Source organism: Hylobates moloch, unplaced genomic scaffold (genome assembly GCF_009828535.3).
Source record: "Hylobates moloch isolate HMO894 unplaced genomic scaffold, HMol_V3 SCAFFOLD_53, whole genome shotgun sequence".
Lineage (NCBI taxonomy): Eukaryota > Metazoa > Chordata > Mammalia > Primates > Hylobatidae > Hylobates > Hylobates moloch.
Window position 1 is genome coordinate 594,504 of NW_026652328.1, and position 21,062 is coordinate 615,565.

Sequence of the window (21,062 nt, forward strand, 5' to 3'; positions counted from 1 at the left end):
CAAGTAGCTGGGATTACAGGTGTACACCACCATGCCTGGCTGGGATTATAGGTGTGCACCACCATGCCCGGCTGGGATTACAGGTGTGCACCACCATGCCCGGCTAATTTTTTTTTTTTATTGTACTTTAAGTTTTAGGGTACATGTGCACAATGTGCAGGTTAGTTACATATGTATACATATGCCATATTGGTGTGCTGCACCCAGTAACTCATCATTTAACATTAGGTATATCTCCTAATGCTATCCCTCCCCCCACCCTACAACAGGCCCCGGAGTGTGATGTTCCCCTTCCCGTGTCCATGTGTACTCATTGTTCAATTCTCACCTATGAGTGAGAACATGCAGTGTTTGGTTTTTTTGTCCTTGTGATAGTTTGCTGAGAATGATGGTTTCCAGCTTCATCCATGTCCCTACAAAGGACATGAACTCATCCTTTTTTATGGCTGCATAGTATTCCATGGTGTATATGTGCCACGTTTTCTTAATCCAGTCTATCATTGTTGGACATTTGGGTTGGTTCCAAGTCTTTGCTATTGTGAATAGTGCTGCAATAAACATACGTGTGCATATGTCTTTATAGCAGCATGATGTATAATCCTTTGGGTAATTTTTTTTTTTTTTTTGTATTTTTAGTAGACATAAGGTTTCACCATGTTGGTCAGGCTGGTCTCAAACTCCTGGGGTCAAGTGACATGCCCACCTCAACCTCCTGAAGTATTGGGATTACAGGCGTGAGCCACCATGCCCAGCCTCTAGAGCTAACTTAGCCCTATTAATATAGCATGATCTTTCTGGGATGTTACTAAATGCCTTGGGTGTTCAGTGAGGTTCCTCTAGTCTGACTTGGTAGAGCTCGATTGTTTCCTGCTTGTGAGCTCTGGAAATTGACTGGCCTGTGGCTCCTTGGCAATTATTTTGTGTAGTTTCATCCTAAGAATGCACTGCTTAGTGTTGACTTAATACTCAAGAGTGTTCTGTATACATTTTTGGAGCTCTTTCTCTGTGTGTCTATTTCCTTTCGAGTCCTCTGCCTCACCAATTCCAGGCACCTCAGGTTTTCCAAACTTTGATCTCTGTCACTTTAATTTAGCAAGATCACTGTATTTGGCTTGGGATCCTCTTTGTGGTCTAGAAAATATTTTCAGACAGAAATTCTGGGCAATTACAGGCCTCCATTTTTCTTTTCTTTTTTTTTTTTTTTTTTTTTTTGAGATGGAGTCTCACTCTGTCACCCAGGCTGGAGTGCATTGGTGCAATCTCAGCTCACTGCAACCTCTGCCTCCTGGGTTCAAGACATTCTCCTGCCTCAGCTTCTCAAGTAGCTGGGACCAGGCAAGCACCACCACACCCGGCTAACTTTTGTATTTTTAGTAGAGATGGGTTTTTGCCATGTTGGCCAGGCTGGTCTCGAACTCCTGACCTCAAGTGATCCACCCACCTCGGCCTCCCAAAGGGCTGGGATTACACATGTGAGCCACCACGCCTGGCCAGGCCTCCATTTTCTTAGAGAGTTGCATACTGTGCAGTGTCTGAAAGCAATCATTTGATATATTTTGTTCCATTTTCTGTATTTTTGCCCTGGTGGGAAGTCAGATCTGTTATCGTTTGCTCCATTACGGCTGTAAGCAGAAGTCTTCTTTTGTACATCATTGTATTTCATCAGTTCTGTAATATTTAATTAATTTAGTATTATATCATTACAGCAATGGCTTCAACTACCAGAAATACTTATATTATTTTTTAAAAGAGAAATACTTGTATTATATTATTTTGGTCCCCTCTTCTTTATTTATGTTCCTTTTTATTGTAGTGAAAGGTGCATAACTTACATCTTAACCATTTTTTTTCTAAAGACCTTGATATTCCACCCTTTCAGTTACAGTTGGGACAAGGGGAGGATGAGAATGGGAAGAGTTGGAGTGAGATGAAGAACAAGGAGGGAGGGGCTCTATGGCTGGAAGTCTAGTCCATTTAGTTTTTGTACTGGAAGGGCTCATCGTCTCTGGTTTCAATGAGAAGATGTGTGGATGAGGGCTTCTGTCACATGTCTTCACCATTTTAAAATATGCAGTTCAGTAGTTTAAAGTGTATTCACATCATTGTGAAGCAGATCGCCAGAACGTTTTCATCTTGCAAAACTGAAACTCTACTCATTCAAGAGCAACTTCCTTGCTTCCCCTTCCCTCAGCCCATGGTAACCCCCCTTCTACTTTCTGTTTCTGTAAATTTAAATATTCCAGGTAACTCATGTAAGTGAAGTCATACAGTATTTGTGGTTTTGTGAATGGTTTATTTCAGTTAGCATAATGCCCTCAAGATTCATCCATGTTGTAGCTTGTGACAGGATTTGCTTCCCTTTTAAAGCTGAAAAATATTCCATTATCTGTATATACCACATTTTGTTTATTCATCTGCCAATGGACTTTTGAGTTGTTTCCACCTTTCAGCTATTGTGCATAGTGCTGCTGTGAACATGGATATGCAAATATTTATTTGAGACACTTTCATTTCTTTGGAATATATAACCAGAGATCATGTGGAAGTTCTATTTTATATTTTTTGAGGAACTTCTTCATGTAGAATATTTGACAAATTTCATTGCTGTTGCTCTGCTAAGCTGTATCTTTTTCCTTATTTGTCTAGTATGATGGATGTTCAGGATTAATCCAGATTTCTTTTTTGCATATCCAGGGCCCATGCAGAATCTCCACCATGTGTAGACAACCTAAAAAGTGACATTGGTGATAAAGGGAAGAATAAAGATGAAGGGGATGTTTGTAACCATGAGAAAAAGACTGCAGATCTTGCGCCTCACCCAGAAGAGAAAAAGAAGAAACGTTCTGGATTCAGAGACAGAAAAGTATGAAACATAGTCTTATAAGTTGATCAGAAGTATATCTTAAAGTAGAATAATGCAGTTCAATCTTTTTAATCATGTTTCAGATGGTTCCTCTTCACTTTCCAGTTATCACTTCTTTGCTATTTTCCATCATGTTCTAAGCCAAAAGTACTCTTGGAATGTGAAGTTAAAGGAGGTAGTTAAAAGGATCTAGGACCAATAACCACAATTAGCATATTTTTTCTTAGTTCTTTCAGTTCAACTGCCTAAGGTGATTCTTTTTTTCTGGATCTTCCTGATGCTAAATGTTATCATATATGTTAAGTTGGGTCTTTGTGGTATTTCTGATATCAAGTTGTAGAGAGAGAATAAAATCTCTTTGGAAACATAACTTCTAGAAGACCAAGTAACTTTGAGGACAGCGCAAACTTCAAATGACTATCAAGATTTTATGTAATTAGGCCCCACGCGGTGGCTCATGCCTATAATCCCAGCACTCTGGGAGGCAGAGGTGGGCAGATCACCTGAGATCAAAAGTTCAAGACCAACCTGGCCAATCTGATGAAACCCTGTCTCTACTAAAAATACAAAAACTAGCCTGGCATGGTGGCATGCACCTGTAGTCCCAGCTACTCAGGAGGCTGAGTCAGGAGAATTGCTTGAACCCGGGAGGTGGAGGTTGCAGTGAGCTGAGATTGTGCCACTGCACTTCAGCCTGGATGGCAAAGCAAGACCGAGTCTCAAAAAAAAAAAAAAAAAAAAAAATTTTATGTAATTAACACAACCCGCTGTTATGTAGCTTTGCCTCAGCGAAGTTTCAATTCCACTACAGCAGTTCCTATGATATCAGGTATTTGAGTTCAGCAAACATGAGTGATGAACAATGAAAAGGATGGATTTCTTAGATATTTTGCATGTCAAGGTTAAAATTCAGGGAGTTGCCTTCAATTGCTAAACTATAGCTAATAATGCAACAAGATAATTTGAGTTATTTTTGTGTTTTGTGTGTGTGTGGTTCGTGTATTTGCAAGAAGAGTTCTTTGTAAAATCTGGATCTTCTGTCTGGTTTCATCTGTTAGATGAAGTTATTTTTTTATTTTTGGAGACAGAGTCTCCCTCTGTTGCCCAGGCTAGAGTGCAATGACACGATCTTGGCTCACTGTAACCTCCGCCTCCTGGGTTCAAGTGATTCTCCTGCCTCAGCTTCCCAATAGCTGGGATTACAGGCATGCACCACCATGCCCCGCTAATTTTTGTATTTTTAGTAGAGATGGAGTTTCACCATGTTGGCTAGGCTGGCCTCGAACTCCTGACTTCAGGTGATCCGCCTGCCTTGGCCTCCCAAAGTGCTGGGTTTATAGGCATGAGCCACCATGCCCAGCCTAGATGAAATTATTAAATGTGTTTTCTCTATACCCAGATTCATTTCTGATAGAGGTGAATTTGAACAAAAGTTATGCATCACAAGTCAATTATCAAGTGTCCTTGTTTTTCTGTCAGGATACATTTATTTATTGTTTTTCCCTGAGTGAATTCAAAGAAAGCACAACTTTACTCTGTGCCAGCAGTTTCATCTACAGGCCAGTCACACTTTCCATTTTGCAAAATACAGCTAAAATGTCCCAAATAAACATTTATTCTGAACTTCCATTTTCTACTCCTGCCTTCTGCTCAGCAGATGAGCATGTCTCATACTTCATAGAAAAAATTAAAGCTATCCATGTGATTTACTCAAATTCCAACCCTTATAGTTACAAAATCTATCTAATCTGTATTTGAAATAATTCTTATTTCTTTCACTGAAGTTTCAGAGGAAGAGCTCTTTTCCCTATTCAAGGATAATTGTTTTAATGTCTTTCTGTATCTCTAATAATCTATTTCATCACTTATTCTGTCTTCATTCTGTTTTTTCAGTCATTCTTTGTATATTCATTCTTTTACATAATCTATATAGACATGTTAAGAATTTCTCTATAATTTAAGAAATAATAAACCACATTTTTATGCCATAAGTTTTGTGTTTTGTTTGTTCACTTTGAGACGGAGTCTCGGTCTGTCGCCCAGGCTGGAGCGTAGTGGTGTGATCTAGGCTCACTGCAACCTCCGCCTCCCGGATTCAAATGATTCTCATGCCTCAGCCTCCTGAGTAGGTCGGATTACAGATGCCCGCCACCATGTCTGGCTAACTTCTGCATTTTCAGTAGAAACGGGGTTTCACCATGTTGGCCAGGCTGGTCTCAAACTCCTGAGCTCAGGTGATCCACCCACCTTGGCCTCCCAAAGTGTTGGGATTATAGGCATGAGCCACTGTGCCTGGCTTATGTCATAAGTTTATTAAAAACATATCTATTATCCTATGTAAATTCAAGGGTTTGATTTATTTTTCAGAGATTGCACCTCTTAAAATGCTCTTCATATCTGTTTCATGGATGAATTAAACATCCGTGTTTCTTAAGCAGTTGGTGTCTTACTATAAAGAAATGTGCATAAAATCCAGATCCAAAGTACAAAGTCATTATAATTAGTAACCACCACTTATTTTCTACTGAAAATAGCATGTTCTTCCCTGAGCCCTCTTTATAGTGCCTCATGCCTCCTGTGGACCACAGAGGTTGTGAACCTCTGGATGCCCTGTTCCAACATGATGCTATTGGAAGTTCAGTGAGAGGTGCATAGACTGAAGGCAGGAGAGATGGCAGCACCACACCAAGTCCTCCTTAAACTGCATTTTATAATCCCCTTTTTCTTCTCCATTTTGATCATGTATTTTTCTCTTGCCACTTTCCCATTAATTTTTTTCCCTCTGGTCTGGTCCTGTGATGTCTACATCAGCAGTCCCCAACCTTTTTGGCACCAGGGACTGGTTTTGTGGAAGACAGTTTTCCTGCAGACAGAGTGGGAGGGGATGGTTTGAGGAGAAACTGTTCCACTGCAGATCATCAGGCATTAGATTCTCATGATGCACACTACCTAAATCTCTTGCATATGCAGTTCACAATCGGGTTCATGCTCCTATGAGAATCTAATGTTGCCTCTGATCTGACAGGAGGCGGAGCTCAGTCAGTCATGTTCCACTGCTGCTTACCTCCTGCTATGCAGCCTGGTTCCTAACAGGCCCTGGACCAGTACCAGTCCACGGCCCGGGGCTGGGGACCCCTGCTCTACATGTTGTCCTTCACATTCTCACTTTTCTTTTTCTTTTAACTTTTTTCTTTTTAAAAATTTTATTTAAAAAAAATTTTATTCATTGTAGAGGTCTCAATATGTTGCCCAGGCTGGTTTCAAAATTGTGAGCTCAAGCAATCCTCCCACCTTGGCCTCCCAAAGTGCTAGGATTACAGGCATGAGCCACTGTGCCTGGCCCTCTCATTTTTCATTTATACTTTTGTTCTTTTATGTTCTCTTAATTTTTATTTAATATTTCAAATATTCAGAGAAAAAATAGAGAATAATGTTTTTATATTTTATAAAATTATATAGTCTATAGTTTATAAAATTATATAAATTTTATAATTTATATAATTTTATAATTTTATAAACACCCAACAGTCAGTTTTGTCAAGTTTTAGTATTGTATTTACTTCAGATTGTTTTTTAAAAAAGAAATGAGTATTAAAAATATATTGCTTTTATACTCCCCTTCAGTCCCTTTCCTCCCCCATCTTCCATCTTCTTCAGAGGTAAACTGGTATCCTAAATTTGCTTTTTTGTTTTTTATGGGTTTTTTCTTTTTTTTGGAGAGAGAGTCTCGCTCTGTCACATAGGCTGGAGTGCAGTGGTGCAATCATAGCCCACTGCAGCCTCGCACTCACAGATTTAAGCAATTCTGCTGCCTCAGCCTCTGGAATAGAGAGGACTACAGGTGTGTGCCACCATGCCTAGCTCATTTGAAAAAATAAAATTTGTAGAGTCAGAGTCTTGCTCTGTCACCCAAGCTGGAATGCAATGGCATGATGAAAGCTCACTGCAGCCTCGAACTTCTGGGCTCAGGTAGTTCTCCTGCCTCAGCCCTATTAGCCAGGACTACAGGCATGCATCTCCATAACCAGCTAATTTTTTAAAAGATTTTTTATAGAATGGGGTCTTGCCCAGGCTAGTCTCAAACTCCTGGCCTCAAGAGATCTTCCTGCTGCTGCTCCTTTTTGTTTGTTTTGCTTACTTTTTCCTATTTAGTGCTTGAGTGGCTGCTTTCTCTCACTGGCTAGGTTTTTTTATTCAGAAGTAGGCCTTATATTCATAGCTCTGTGCTTCATTGTATTGAAGATCCAGTCACTGAACCCAACAACAGTTTGGCAAAGGTTCTGGGGCAAAGCTGCAGAAAATGCTCTAAATGAGCATTTTCTCTAGGTAGCAGCTTACTGAAACTTTACCCTCCTTTCATGGTCAAGAGAAGCCCTGCCATAGCTTCTTCTGGTTTATTCAATGAATTTAGCTCTGGTTCATGCCTCCTTTTCTGCACACTTACTGCTCTTCATCTCATGTACTATGAGCCCCTAATTGCTTTGCCTGTTTTCAGACTGAAGCCCAGAAGCCTACAACTTCATTTCTTCCTACCACATTATGTTTCTATGTAGTCTCTGATCCACAGAGATGGTGGCTTTTTTTTGAATTGGTTATGCCTTTTAAATTTTTCTCAGCTTTAGGTTTACCAATGATTTCTGTATTTTTAGAGCACAGGCTCAAAAACCAGAAAATTCTAAGTTTATTGAAATCCCACTGTCATTTCTGTACTTTTCAGATATAAAATTGCTCTTTGAATTGTGGGATCCGTTTACAGAAAGTGTTGCTGCTTTTTAGACTCTTGCTTAGTAAAGATCTGGTTTGTTATTTTTATATTTCTGATAGCTTTGCCTGCATTGTTGTTTCTGAGCTATTTGTTTGATTGAGACTATGTTTAGTAGCATCTTCATTTTAAAAAGCCAAATTATTTAGTTCAATTTGTTGTAATTTTAAATTGATTGATAGGCAAACATGAATATTAAAAGATGTAAAATGTGCTATATATGCCAAACAAAATGCTAAAGAAAGTAGTCTGCTGCTGGACACTCGACTCAGTTTACTTATTTACAAACAACAGAATGAATAGAAAAATGGAAGGAAACTATTGAGCATTTTCTGTGTGCCATAGTATATATTTATATGAATGCATCTATATATGTATGTATATCTATGTTTGTGTGAGTGTGTATGTAGACATTCACTTATATACATATATAGTTTATTGTGTGAAGGAATTTAGTAGCTTGCCTAAAATCATACAACTGGTTACTCATAGAGGCAGGAATAAAATTTAAGTCTGTCTGACGTCAAAACTCTTGCTCCTTATACTGCATTCTTTTAACATTATGTCTTCTGGTCACAAGACTTTGTTCATGGTTTAACCTTGGTCAGTTATTGTCGTGTCATTTCAGTGATCTTAGGATTTCTAAATGTGATCTTGAGCCTTGATTTTTCACTGTATCCCACTGTGGTGGAGATTGCTAGTTGTCCAGTGAATGGAAGTAATTTGAACCACGTCTAGGCCTGGCTCCTGAGTGATTTGAGCCACTTCTGGGCCTAGCTCCTAAAGCCCCCACAGGGTTTTTCAATGCACTTTCCCCTTTTCCTGAGAACTGGAATGGTAATGAGCTGAACTGACCTTGGAAGCCATATGTTGGCTGACTTGAGCTTGAGTACATGAAGGAACTTATCAATTCCTGCCAACCAGGAATGTGCACTGTGGATTGTATCTTAGTGAGAAAGACAATTTCATTTTATTGGAGATATTGTATTTTGAGGTGTACTTGTAATAGCATTTTAACCTACCCTAACTAATATGCTTGTTTTAGAAGAAAGGCCAAGAATCAAGGCCATAGAGATTTTTCTTTTTCTTTTTTTTGGGGGGGGATGGAGTCTTGCTCTGTCACCCAGGCTGGAGTGCAGTGGTGTGATCTCTGCTCACTGCATCCTCCGCCTCCTGGGTTCAAGTGATTCTCCCTGCCTCAGCCTCCCAAGTAGCTGGAATTACACATATCCGCCACTATGCCTGGCTAATTTTTGTATTTTTAGTAGAGACTGGGTTTCACCATGTTGGCCAGGCTGGTCTCGAACTCCTGACCTCAGGTGATCCACCTACCTTGCCTCCCAAAGTGCTGGGATTACAGGCGAGAGCTGCCACACCCGGCCAAATTTTTTCAACATGGGCAAAATATGTTGGAGAAGAAATTTTTACAGACATGCTTTTACCATCAGTAAGATACAACAAATGAAAAAATATATTATTTAGTAATTTGGGGACTTATTTTGACCAACAGTTAAGAACGTTAATATGGGGCTGGATGCGGTGGCTCACACGTGTAATCCCAGCACTATGGGAGGCCGAGGTGGGTGGATCACCTGAGCTCAGGAGTTTGAGATCAGCCTGACCAACCTGTGAAATCCCATCTCTACTAAAAATACAAAATTAGCTGGGCATGGTAGCACATGCCTGTAATCCTAGCTACTTGGGTGGCCGAGGCGTGAGAATCACTTGAACCTGGGAGGCGGAGGTTGCAGTGCGCTGAGATCGTGCCATTATACCGCAGCCTGGGCAATAAGAGTGAAACTCTGTCTCAAAAGAAAAAAAAAAAAGAATGTTAATGTTGGAACTTATGTATATTATTACTATTACTGCCAAAAATTAATTTACTTTATTAATTTACTTTCTGAGATGAGTGTCGTAGAACTTGGAATTGCATAGAACCTTAAGAGGTCATCCTATGACAGATGTTCATTATTAAGGATGGCCAAAAATTGACTAGCAAAAGGAGAGGGAGTCTCGAAAATGGAGGACAACTGTTAGGTTACAGATTAGGTTATGTCACCTCTTGAGAGAGAGTGTGCCGGCCACATGATATATTTACAAAACCTTTCTGCCTTCTACCTTTTCCAGGTGTGGCCTCAGTGTGCATCCCATGCCTATGCATTATTTCTGACATCAGGGTCCACAGGGATTTACTGTCACTTACATTATCTTGGGCTCAAGACATTATTTCCATGGTTTTCCTTGGGCATGCTACCAAAATTAAGCCATAAAACTGGTATCAGGACCAAGGGAAAATATGTCCCTTTTAACAATAGAAAGAGCCCATTCTTCCCCTATCCTCTCCTCTTATTTAATTTGTAACCCAACTGAAACAGACAATTAAATACAGGCCTTTGAAACAGAGGCCTGTGGTGGTGATATGGACTACCATGCAAGTAGAGGCATCAGTTGCTCATCTCATCTAATCTTCCATCCATGGCCAAAAGATAGGTAATCCTTTGCAGGAATGTGGTTGATGATGGGAGCAGTGTAACTCCTCTTGGACCATCTATTAACTGTGTGTGGTGTCATTCAAGGAGCAAGCCCAGGAGTAGTTTTAAAGCGTTGTTTGAGTGAGTGAGGTACTCATCACAGTCAGTACTACCAACTTGGGTAGACTCATTCTTTTTATATTCCTTTCCCCTTGCTTCTGCCATTAAATATGGAGGAGTGGTGACATTCACCACTGTCCATATCACTTAAAGTTGTCAAATCACAGAAAAAATTAACATTTTTCTTCCTTAAGATTTTTTTTGTATAGTTATAACAATGTACTTTTCCTTTCTAAAACTGAAGTCTCAAGCTGGGGCTTACTTTTTATTGGTTGGCCTGCTTTTTTGCTTTGTTTTGTTTTGTTTTGTGAAGTTAAGTAACAGTAAAAGATGACAGCATTTTGTAAACACAAGATTTTACAATGATCCTCATAGCCCCTCTTTCTTAGGGGAAATAATTATGATAATGATCTTCATGTTCTTCTTCATCTTTCCCTTGCTGGGGAATTATTTGCTTCATTTTGAAATACTATTCAGAGTTCTTCCTCACGAGTCTAGTTTTATTGTTCAGCATCACATAGAATGTCTGTTTTTTTGTTTGTTTGTTTGTTTGTTTTGGGGTTTTTTTGTATGTTTTGTTTTGTTTCGAGATAGAGTCTCTCTCTATCACCCAGGCTGGAGTCCAGTGGCACGATCTTGGCTCACTGCAACCTCTGCCTCCCAGGTTCAAGAGATTCTCCTGCCTCAGCCTCCCCAGTAGCTGGGATTACAGGTGTGCACCACCACAACTACCTAATTTTTGTATTTTTACTAGAGATGGGGTTTCACCATGTTGGCTGGGCTGGTCTCGAACTCCTGACCTCAAGTGATCCACCCGCCTTGACTTCCCAAAGTGCTGGGATTGCAGGCATGAGCCACGGCACCCTCGAAGTGCTGGGATTACAGACAAGGCTAACAGGCCAATGTCTGTATTTGAAAAAAAATAATTGTTTTACTGTTGTTTTACACAGATATAGGAAACCTAAAATGATTTTTACAGTAACCATTTCTTTTTGTTCTTCATAGTTTTTTACTCCAATGTTTATTCCTAGACATATAGTTTAATCTTGCTTATTTTGTTTGATGATATATCTTTAAAGCCTCTTAATCTACAAGTGACAGAATGCAGGCCATTTAGCCCATAAAGTTTCCTAGAGCCTAGGTTTTACCGATGCTTATTCTCAGTGCAATTCAGCATGTTTCTCTTTTCTCTATATTACCTAAATATTGGCATCTGGATTCTGAGGCTCGATCAGACTCAGGTTTTGATCCCTGCAGCAAGATTAGTGGTGATATTATGTTATTTTATCATAAGACACCTAATGTCTAGTTGCTTTTTTTTTTTTTGCAGTATTAACAGTTATTGATGTTCATTGCCTATATCTGTTAATTCATTGAAGTTGCAAAATGATATTCTAATTTTATCAAATCTTTTTCATTTATTAATTGGAATATTTTATAAACAGACACTATCCGTCATCTACTATTTGGTTATAAATTCTCTTTGGCTACTCGTTGATGCAGTTCATATAGGAAAAATAATGCCCAAATTTTGATCCAATTAAGTCTAGCAGTGTTATTGAAGACAGATGTCTTAATAATGCTCAAGAAAGTCTTATAAGGTATATGACTGAATGAACCATCATAATTCTCTTAGTATATCTTTTCTCAGGCTAAACATCCCAAAATCCTTCAACAGTTTTCTATATATCTCTGCTTTCAAGCCTTTATTATCTTGGATGCTATATTCTGAACTCTTTATATGATAGTTTGTTGTTCTTTTAACCAGGCTAAGATACAATGCTAAGTGGAAAAAAAGCAAAATATATACCATACAATAGGTCTATACTAAATTCTACCAATGTGGGAGTATACTAAGTCTGTTACTTTCTTTGATCTATTATTTAAAAAACGAATCTGGTTTTGTCTTAAATTCTTGATTTTTAAGTTCTTATTTTTCTACCTTTATGTATATGATTGACTTAAATTTTTAATTCACAAAGTCACAAAGTCCTCATTGGTAGTAATTGCTGCTCATATACCCCAAACATTCCAAATGGTTTCTTTTTTGTTGTTGTTGTTCAGAGGAAGAATAAAAATACAGATGGCCTAAAGAAAAGTATTTCTGGCCGGGCTCAGTGGCTCACGCCTGTAATCCCAGCACTTTGGGAGGCCGAGGCAGGCGGATCATGAGGTCTGGAGATCAAGACCATCCTGGCTAACACGGTGAAACCCCGCCTCTACTAAAAATACAAAAAATTAGCCGGGCGTGGTGGCGGGCACCTGTAGTCCCAGCTACTAGGGAGGCTGAAGCAGGAGAATGGCGTGAACCCGGGAGGTAGAGCTTGCAGTGAGCCAAGATTATACCACCGCACTCCAGCCTGGGTGACAGAGCGAGACTCTGTCTCAAAAAAAAAAAAAAAAAAGAAGAAAGATCTCTTTTGTAGCCATTATTTCCCAGCAGACAGTTGTTGTGTAATATAAAATGCCTTTAAAACTTGTAGCTATGTCTGAAGGCTGCTGAGAGGTTGCAAAACTCTTTACTGTGTTTGCCACATGCGCAATCTTTTGATAAAGTCTCCTGTGAAATCTATTCAGATTGTGTCACAAGTTAGCATTGAAAAAATTCCTATCATATGTGGTTACAAATTTGCAGTCTTTTCTCAGTTGCTAAAATCACATGTGGTAGTGGAATTAAGAGCCTTGTTAAACAGCTGCTGCCAGTGACTTCAAAGTGACATCTAGCCAGGACTGACAGTTATAGTAATTGCCATGTTAATGTGGCAAATTTAAAATATCAATAAAGGCTGGGCGTGGTGGCTCACGCCTGTAATCCCAGCACTTTGGGAGGCCCAGGCAGGTGGATCACTTGAGGTCAGGCGTTCGAGACCAGCCTGGCTAACATGGTGAAACCATCTCTAGTAAAAATACAAAAAATTAGCCGGGCGTGGTGGCCAGCACCTGTAATCCAAGCTACTTGGGAGGCTGAGGCAAGAGAATTGATTGAACTCAGAGGTGAAGGTTGCAGTGAGCCGAGATCACATCATTGCACTCCAGCCTGGGCAACAAGAACAAAACTCCATCTCAAAAAAATAAATAAATAAAATAAAATAAAACATCAATAAAGTTTTTCTTAACATTGGTAAATTGCTTTATGGACATGAAACTGATGAGATTATAGGTTTTATTGCCTTGACACATTTTCTAGCCAGTTATTTTTAAGATATTATTTATTGTTGGCTATTTCAACGTGTAAAATTCAGGTATGAGATAAATTATTTTCACTAAAATATTATGTGGCTGGTGTAGTATTTTGTATGTTCCATGTACAGAATGGGGGCTTGTATACCAGATAAGGGAATGAACTTTCATATTAACTAGACAGCCTTTTAGTTAAATATATGCCATACTTGATTTTGTTGCTATTCCAACACTTGCTTGTGTGATTCCCAACTTTGCTGCTTTCTAAATATGCCATATGTAAAGGATCTCTGGCAGTTTGCTTAATTTTATAATCAAAAGTCTGTTGCTTCAGACCTGTTAATAATTGAGTTTCCATGATATGTAATTTTATTTTTCTATGCCATCATTGAATGTCTTTGAAGACCTACTAGCTTTTGAAACCTATGAAATCTAAAGTCTGTTTTGTTTTAGGAATTAGGAAATTGCATAGAAGTAGAAACTGTAAAATCAATCCCTTTGTAAAAACTTGGTATTCAGGCCAGGTGCAATGGCTACTTCCTGTAATCCCAGCACTTTCGGAGGCCATGGCGGAAGGATCACTTGAGCCCAGGAGTTTGAGGCCAGCCTGGACAATGTGGCGAGACCCTTCCTCTACAAAAATAAAGATCATTTTTAAAAAAGAGAATGTTAAAAAAATTCTTCTGGGAAGGATTGTAAAAAATAGAAAAAAAGACTTGGTATTTGAGAACCTATAGGTTGGCATATATATGGCATTGTACCCTATTACTGAAATCTTCTGAAATTTCTTATGACATTTAAAAATTTTGCTAGCCTTCAGTGATTTAAAACATTAGAAAATTCTTCAAAAAAAGTTTTAAACAAAAGTTACATGAGGATTGCCTCAACTGGAATATGAATGGTATATTGCAAGAAATAAAAAATTCCAAGAATATTAAAAGTTTTTGGTATTCATTTGTAATATTAAAAAACTAAGTATAGAAAAAAAGATAGAATTTCTTCCCAAAATAAGATGGAAAATATATGAGAATTGATGAGCAGTGATAAGAATATATGAGCATATGAGCATTGCTTAATATAGCAACACTTTCTAAATTTCTAACTTTAGGTGATGGAATATGAGAATAGGATTCGAGCCTACTCCACGCCAGACAAAATCTTCCGATATTTTGCCACCTTGAAAGTCATCAGTGAGCCTGGTGAAGCAGAAGTGTTTATGACACCAGAAGATTTTGTGCGATCCATAACACCCAATGAAAAACAACCAGAACGTAAGTTGCTAAAGTGAAATATAAGACTGTGATATTTATTTTGTTATAAGCTACTTTGTCTCTTTCTACATAGTACTGAAATCTTACAGGTCCTTGTAATAATGATATGAACAGTGTGGCTATTGAATATCAGGCATTGTGCTAGGCTTTAGGAGTACAAAAGAGAAGCCTGCAGTCTAATGTGGCAATCTGTAACCAGGGTAAGAGGTTGAGGAGATTGTCCCCGTCTGGTTGAGATTCACTGCCTGTAATTAGAATGTTCTTGAAGGCAGTACATTACACATATAACTGCTGTCAAGTCACTCTTTAGTGAGGAAAACCAGAAAACTTATAAAGTATGAAATTAACACACTTTTAAACAACCAATGGATCAAATAAATAATCACAAAGGAAATTAAAAAATGCTTTCAGTTGAATGAAAAGGAATACAGAACCTCCCAAAACTTATGCAGTACCACAAAAGCAGTGCTCAGAGGGAAATTTATAGTTATAAACACCTATGTTTAAAAAGAAGAATGATCTAATCAATATTCTAACTTTCACACACATAAAACAAAGTTATATATTGATTGGTTATGAAAATGTTGTGACCATAGTCTCAAAGGAGCTTAACCCTGAATTTCCCCAAGAGCAATAGGTTGATATTCACTAATTCATTGTCCACAGTGACTGTATAGAACATAACCACAAATAGCAAGAATTGATTGTACCGTCATGGGCCACTTAATGATGAGGATATGTTCTGAGTAATGTGTCCTTAGGTGATTTCATTATTGTGCAAACATCATGGAGTACTTAATGCAAATCTAGGTGGTATAACCTACTACACATCTAGACTATATGGTATAGCCTATTGTTCCTAGGCTATAAACCTGTATGGCATATTACTGTACTGAATACAGTAGGCAACTGTAACACGATGGTAAGTAATTGTATATCCAAACATATCTAAACATAGAAAAGATATAGTAAAAATATAGTATAAAAGATGGAAAATAGTGCACCTGTAGACTTTATAAACGTTGTACACTTAGACTATACTAAATTTATTTTAAAAATAAAATAGTTGTACTACGATGTTATTATTGGTACAAAGTCACTAGGCAACATGACTTCTTAGCTCAATTATACTCTTATGGGACCACCACTGTATATTCAGTCCTTTGTTGACCAAAACATCATTAAGCAGCACATGACTGTATATGGTATAGGAGTAGGATATAAAGAAACTAATTCTTTTTTTTTTTTTTTTTTTTTTTTGAGATGGAGTTTCACTCTTGTCACCCAGGCTGGAATACAATGGCGCAATCTCAGCTCACTGCAATCTCCACCTCCTGGGTTCAAGCGATTCTCCAGCCTTGCCTCCTTAGTAGCTGGGATTACAGGCATGTGCCACCATGCCCAGCTCATTTTGTATTTTTTAGTAGAGATGGGGTCCGACCATGTTGGCCAGGCTGATCTCAAACCCCTGACCTCAGGTGATCCATCTGCCTCAGCCTCCCAAAGTGATGAGATTACAGGCGTGACCCACTGCACCCGGCTAAGAAACCAATTCTTTAGAGAGTATATAGGAAGACATCCTAAATGGAGTGCTATTTGATTGGGTTTTGAAAAATGAATAATAGCTCATTATATAGAGGAGAAAGAAAAGGCATCATTCAGAGTGAGTAAATTATGTGGTCAAAAATACAGACAGATGGGCCAGGCACTGTGGCTCATGCCTGTAATCTCAACACTTTGGGAAGCCGACACAGACGGATTATTTGAGCTCAGGAGTTGAGGACCAGCCTGGGCAACATGGCGAAACCCCATCTCTACGAAAAATAAAAAAATTAGCCAGGCACGGTGGTGCGTGCCTGTAGTCCCAGCTACTTGGGAGGCAGAGGTGGGAGGATGGCTTGAGCCTGGGAGGTGGATGTCACAGTGTGCCGAGATGACAACACTGCACTCCAGCCTGGGCAATAGAGCCAGACCCTGTCTCAAAAAAAAAACCAGACACATGAAATAACAAAGTGAGCTTAGGGAACCAAAAACATTTATGTCATTTTCTAACCAGAAAGTTCATAATATTTTGCCCACATTATTAACATTCACATACCTCTAGGTCAAATAAAAAGTATATAGAACCATCACCCCTCCAAAATGTATGAAATTTGCTATTTAAAATTTTTGGTTGTTGGCCAGGTGCAGTAGCTCATGTCTGTAATCCCAGCACTTTGGGAGGCTGAGGCAGGCAGATCTCTTGAGGTTAGGCGTTAGAGACCAGCCTGGCCAACATGGCAAAACCCTGTCTCTAATAAAAATACAAAAATTAGCTGGGTATGGTGGTGCACACCTGTAATCCCAGCTACTCGGGAGGCTGAGGCAGGAGAATTGCTTGAACCCAGGAGGCGGAGGTTGCAGTGAGCCAAGATTGTGCCACTGCACTCTAGCCTGGGTGATAGAGTGAGACTCTGTCTCAGAAAGAGAGAGAGAGAGAAAAAATACAATTTTTGGTTGTGGAAATTTTCAAACATGAAAAGTGGAAAATATAATCAACCCATATGTACACATCACTTAGCTTCAACAATTATAACACATGGCCAATCTTGTTTCATCTATAACCTCTTTTACTTCCTTTCCTCACCCCAGATTGTCTTAAAGCCAATTCAAGACATGCAGTGCAACCTGTAAATACTTTTGCGTGTGTCTCTAAAATATAAGAACTTTAAAAACAATAATACTTTTTAAGTATTACAATTAAAAACAGCAGTTATTCCTTAATAGCAAATATCCAGGCACTGTTCAAATTTTCCTATCTAAAAATAACTGTTACAGTTGGTTTGTTTAAACCAACCTCTACACTGCATTTAATTGATATGTCTCTTCAGTCTTTTATCTACCGTTTTTTTCACTTTCATGTTTTTTTATTGCCATTTATGTGAGACATATTTTATGCCTTGCCTCACATTTCTCAGTCCACCTTTTTTCTCAGGTTGCTGCTGCAGCAGTTAGTTGTACAGTGTTGCAGCCTGACAGGATGAAACCTCAGCTATGTTGTGTATCTGTTGCTTTCTCCTATAGGGCATCTCTGCTGCTATAGCATGGGACACCTGTACGAGCACACTCAACCATGTTGGCACATGCACACATTTGGAGATACAAAGGCATTAACACTTACTGCTGAGAATTGGTGGATACCCTCTTCTCCATTGTCTTGGATGATCAATTCTGATATACAAACTACATGATTTCTCAGATGGGCCAAGGGGAGTTGAGCTCTGGTTGTCTACAGTGGTAGTCAACTTAATAACATACCCTTGAATTGGCTTTTTCTACTGACCTGTTTCACTTTTCTTAGTCCTTCCACACTGATACCTTGCTTTTAAGGAAACGAAACTAGACACCATTTATTTGTGAAGGAATGTAGGTCATTTGTATTATAGAATTTCCCACATGCTGGATTTTACTGATTGCATCCATAAGGTGTTGTTTAACATGTTTCTCTATCCTTTGTGCTTCACCCATATGTAAAATACATAGAAAGTAACTTATTACCGGAAATTATTTTATTCTTCTTTGTACGTTTATTTTCTAATAGACTTTATATATATATGTGTGTGTGTATATATTCATTCAACATGTATTGATTGATAGTCATGAGTTAGAGAACATTCCAGGTGCAAGAAATACAGTAATAAAATGGACAAAAAGTCCTGCCCTCATAATCTTTTATAATTAGAAAGAAATTAAAGGTATATAAAACTTCTCATTAATTGCATTGAGCTTTTAATTCAGAGCATTGGCTGGGTACTGTGGCTTAAACCTGTAATCCTAGCACTTTGGGAGGCTATGGCAGGAGGATCACTTGAGGCCAGGAGTTCAAAACCAGCTTGAGTAACATAGTGAGACCCTGTCTCTATAAAAATAAAAGTAAAAAAATTAGCCGAGGCCGGGTGTGGTGGCTCACGCCTGTAATCCCAGCACTTTGGGAGGCTGATGCGGGCAGATCACGAGGTCAGGAGATCGAGACCATCCTGGCTAACATGGTGAAATCCCGTCTCTACTAAAAATACAAAAAAATTAGCTGGGCATGGTGGCGAGCGCCTGTGGTCCCAGCTACTCAGGAGGCTGAGGCAGGAGACTGGCGTGAACCCAGGAGGTGGAGCTTGCAGTGAGCCGGGATTGCACCACTGCACTCCAGCCTGGGCAACAGAGCAAGACTCTGTCTCAAAAAAAAAAAAAAAAAAAAAAATTAGACCAGCGTGGTGGCTTGTGCCTATAGTCTCAGCTACTTGGGAGGCTTAGGTGGAGGGATCACTTGAACCCAGGAGTTTGAGGTTACAGTGGGCTATGATCATGCCACTGTACTCCAGCCTGGGCGACAGTGTGAGACTCTGTCTCAATAATAATAATAATAATAAATTTAGATCCCTTTAAATTAGCTTCAGCACCTCGTTTTGTGATATTGAAGGAAGAAAGTAAAGAAAGCTTGCATGTAGATAAAATCTTATTTGCGTTAAGAGAAAAACTTTAGGTAAATTTAACTGAGTTTAATTGAGCAAAGAACAATTGGCAAATCGGGCAGTCCCCAAATCAGAATAGGTTCAGAGAGGCTCCAGTATAGCCACATGGTGGAAGATTTATGGACAGAAAAAGGAAAGTGATGGACAGAAAATGGAAGTAAAATACAGAAGCAGCCAGATTTGTTACGGCTTGGAGTGTCCCTTATTTGAACATGGTTTGAATAATTGGCTACAACTTGATGATTGGCACAAGAATATGTTACACATACGCAGTTAGGTTACAGTTCACTACGTACAGAGGAAGCTTTAGGCTGAACTTAAAATATATAAGGAGGCAGCTTTAGTCTAAACTTAATTTAACAATTCTCCTCTTTTGGTCATCTCAATGGAGAGATTGACCGAAACTTTAGTCATTGATGTCACTCTGTCATCATTTGTTCAGACAAAGGAAAAAATGGTATAAGTGAAGCTCAGTTAAGACAAGAAAAGTGCACCAGCACTTTGGGAGGCCTAGGCGGGTGATTGAATGGACCCCTCCCCTTAGCCAAAGGGATTCCAAAGATACATGAGAAACTGGTTCAGGCCATGATGGGAAGGGGGTTTGGACATGCCTCATTATACTCTTTTGCTGGAAGTCAGGCTTAACTGACTAGCACTAACATTAAAACAGATATTTAAGACTGACAAAACAGACTCTTTGTAGCAATAAGATACCACATTCCAGCCTGACTAATATAGCATCACATGACAGAGAGCAGGCCCTGAAAGAAATCAAAGTATTTTACTGCAAAATATGTTTCTTTGACACATTTTGAAATGGCCCTGCAAAGCTGTCTCTTCTGGGGGAAATTTACATTCTGTAGAGAATCGCCTTCCCTTTTTCTGGTCTTTGTCTGATCCTGAGGAGATTAGCTGAGAGTCTAGCACCTTTTAAAGGCTTGAGTAGGAAATTATTTGCCATCTTTTGTCCCTAACGGTGGCCACCTATGAGACTTTATTTACATAGTAAGAACCTTAGTTCTCCACAACCCCTATCTTAACCCACTCCTTTCTGTTGACTCCAGATCTTACATAATAATTTAACTCTTTCAACCAATTGCTAGTCAGAAAATCTTTGAATCTGCCTGTAAGCCCTTTCCCTACTTCAGATTGTCCTGCCTTTCTGGACCAAACCAGTGTATACCTTACATGTGTTAACTGATATCTTATATCTTCCTAAAATATGTAAAACCAAGTTGTAACCAAACCACCTTTGGTACATATTCTCTGGACCTCCTGAGGCCGTGTCACTGGTTATGGTCCTCACATTTGGCTCAGAATAATCTCTTCAAATATTTTATGGAGTTTGTTTTCTTCATCAACAGTAATCATGAGGAAAGTCTGATATATTGAAATGAGATTCAGTGGGAAATTTGGCTTCGTTTTCATTTGCTCATGAACAGGAATTTCCAGAAATGTTGATGGAGCAGAAATAAAAGATATATTATTCCTATATGGGTTGAGATAAGGAAAAAAGTGAGGCTGTAGATTTTTTGTAGTTTGAATTTCTATCAGAAATGGCTGGACTCTAGCCAGTAGCTCATATTTCAACTTTATTTTGTTGTATTTTTCACACATACTGTATCCCAGGATACCTAACAGATCTAAATTTGTAAGTTTTACTTTTAGAACAGTTCAAAAATAATCATGAAGCACAGACTACATGAAGCCCTAAAATTAAGCAGTTTTAAAATGAATAGGGAGCAGATGAACTTTAGAGTGCAAGATGAATAAGAATTCTTCTGTACCGAATGTCAAGAAAGTTTGGAGTAATAGTTGAGTAGGACAGACATTAAAAGGAAAAAAATATTCTGTATGATTTGAATATGTCCCATCTCCCTTTCTGTGAAG

The 21,062-nt window shown here is 38.8% G+C and overlaps 1 protein-coding gene and 1 pseudogene across 3 annotated transcripts in view; one reads left to right on the forward strand and one right to left on the reverse strand.

The window, feature by feature from the left end:
• Positions 1-21,062, forward strand: part of LOC116463691 (calcium uptake protein 1, mitochondrial) — a 262,265-nt gene that overhangs the window by 67,242 nt on the left and 173,961 nt on the right. For all 3 annotated transcript variants that reach the window (XM_058434807.1, XM_058434806.1, XM_032146908.2), the window contains exons 3-4: positions 2,695-2,863; positions 14,505-14,667. In XM_058434807.1, coding sequence (XP_058290790.1) covers positions 2,695-2,863; positions 14,505-14,667 — 332 coding nt within the window. The remainder of the gene's footprint in view (positions 1-2,694; positions 2,864-14,504; positions 14,668-21,062) is intronic.
• LOC116463695 (cytochrome c oxidase subunit 7C, mitochondrial-like) lies at positions 5,266-5,485 on the reverse strand (annotated as a pseudogene).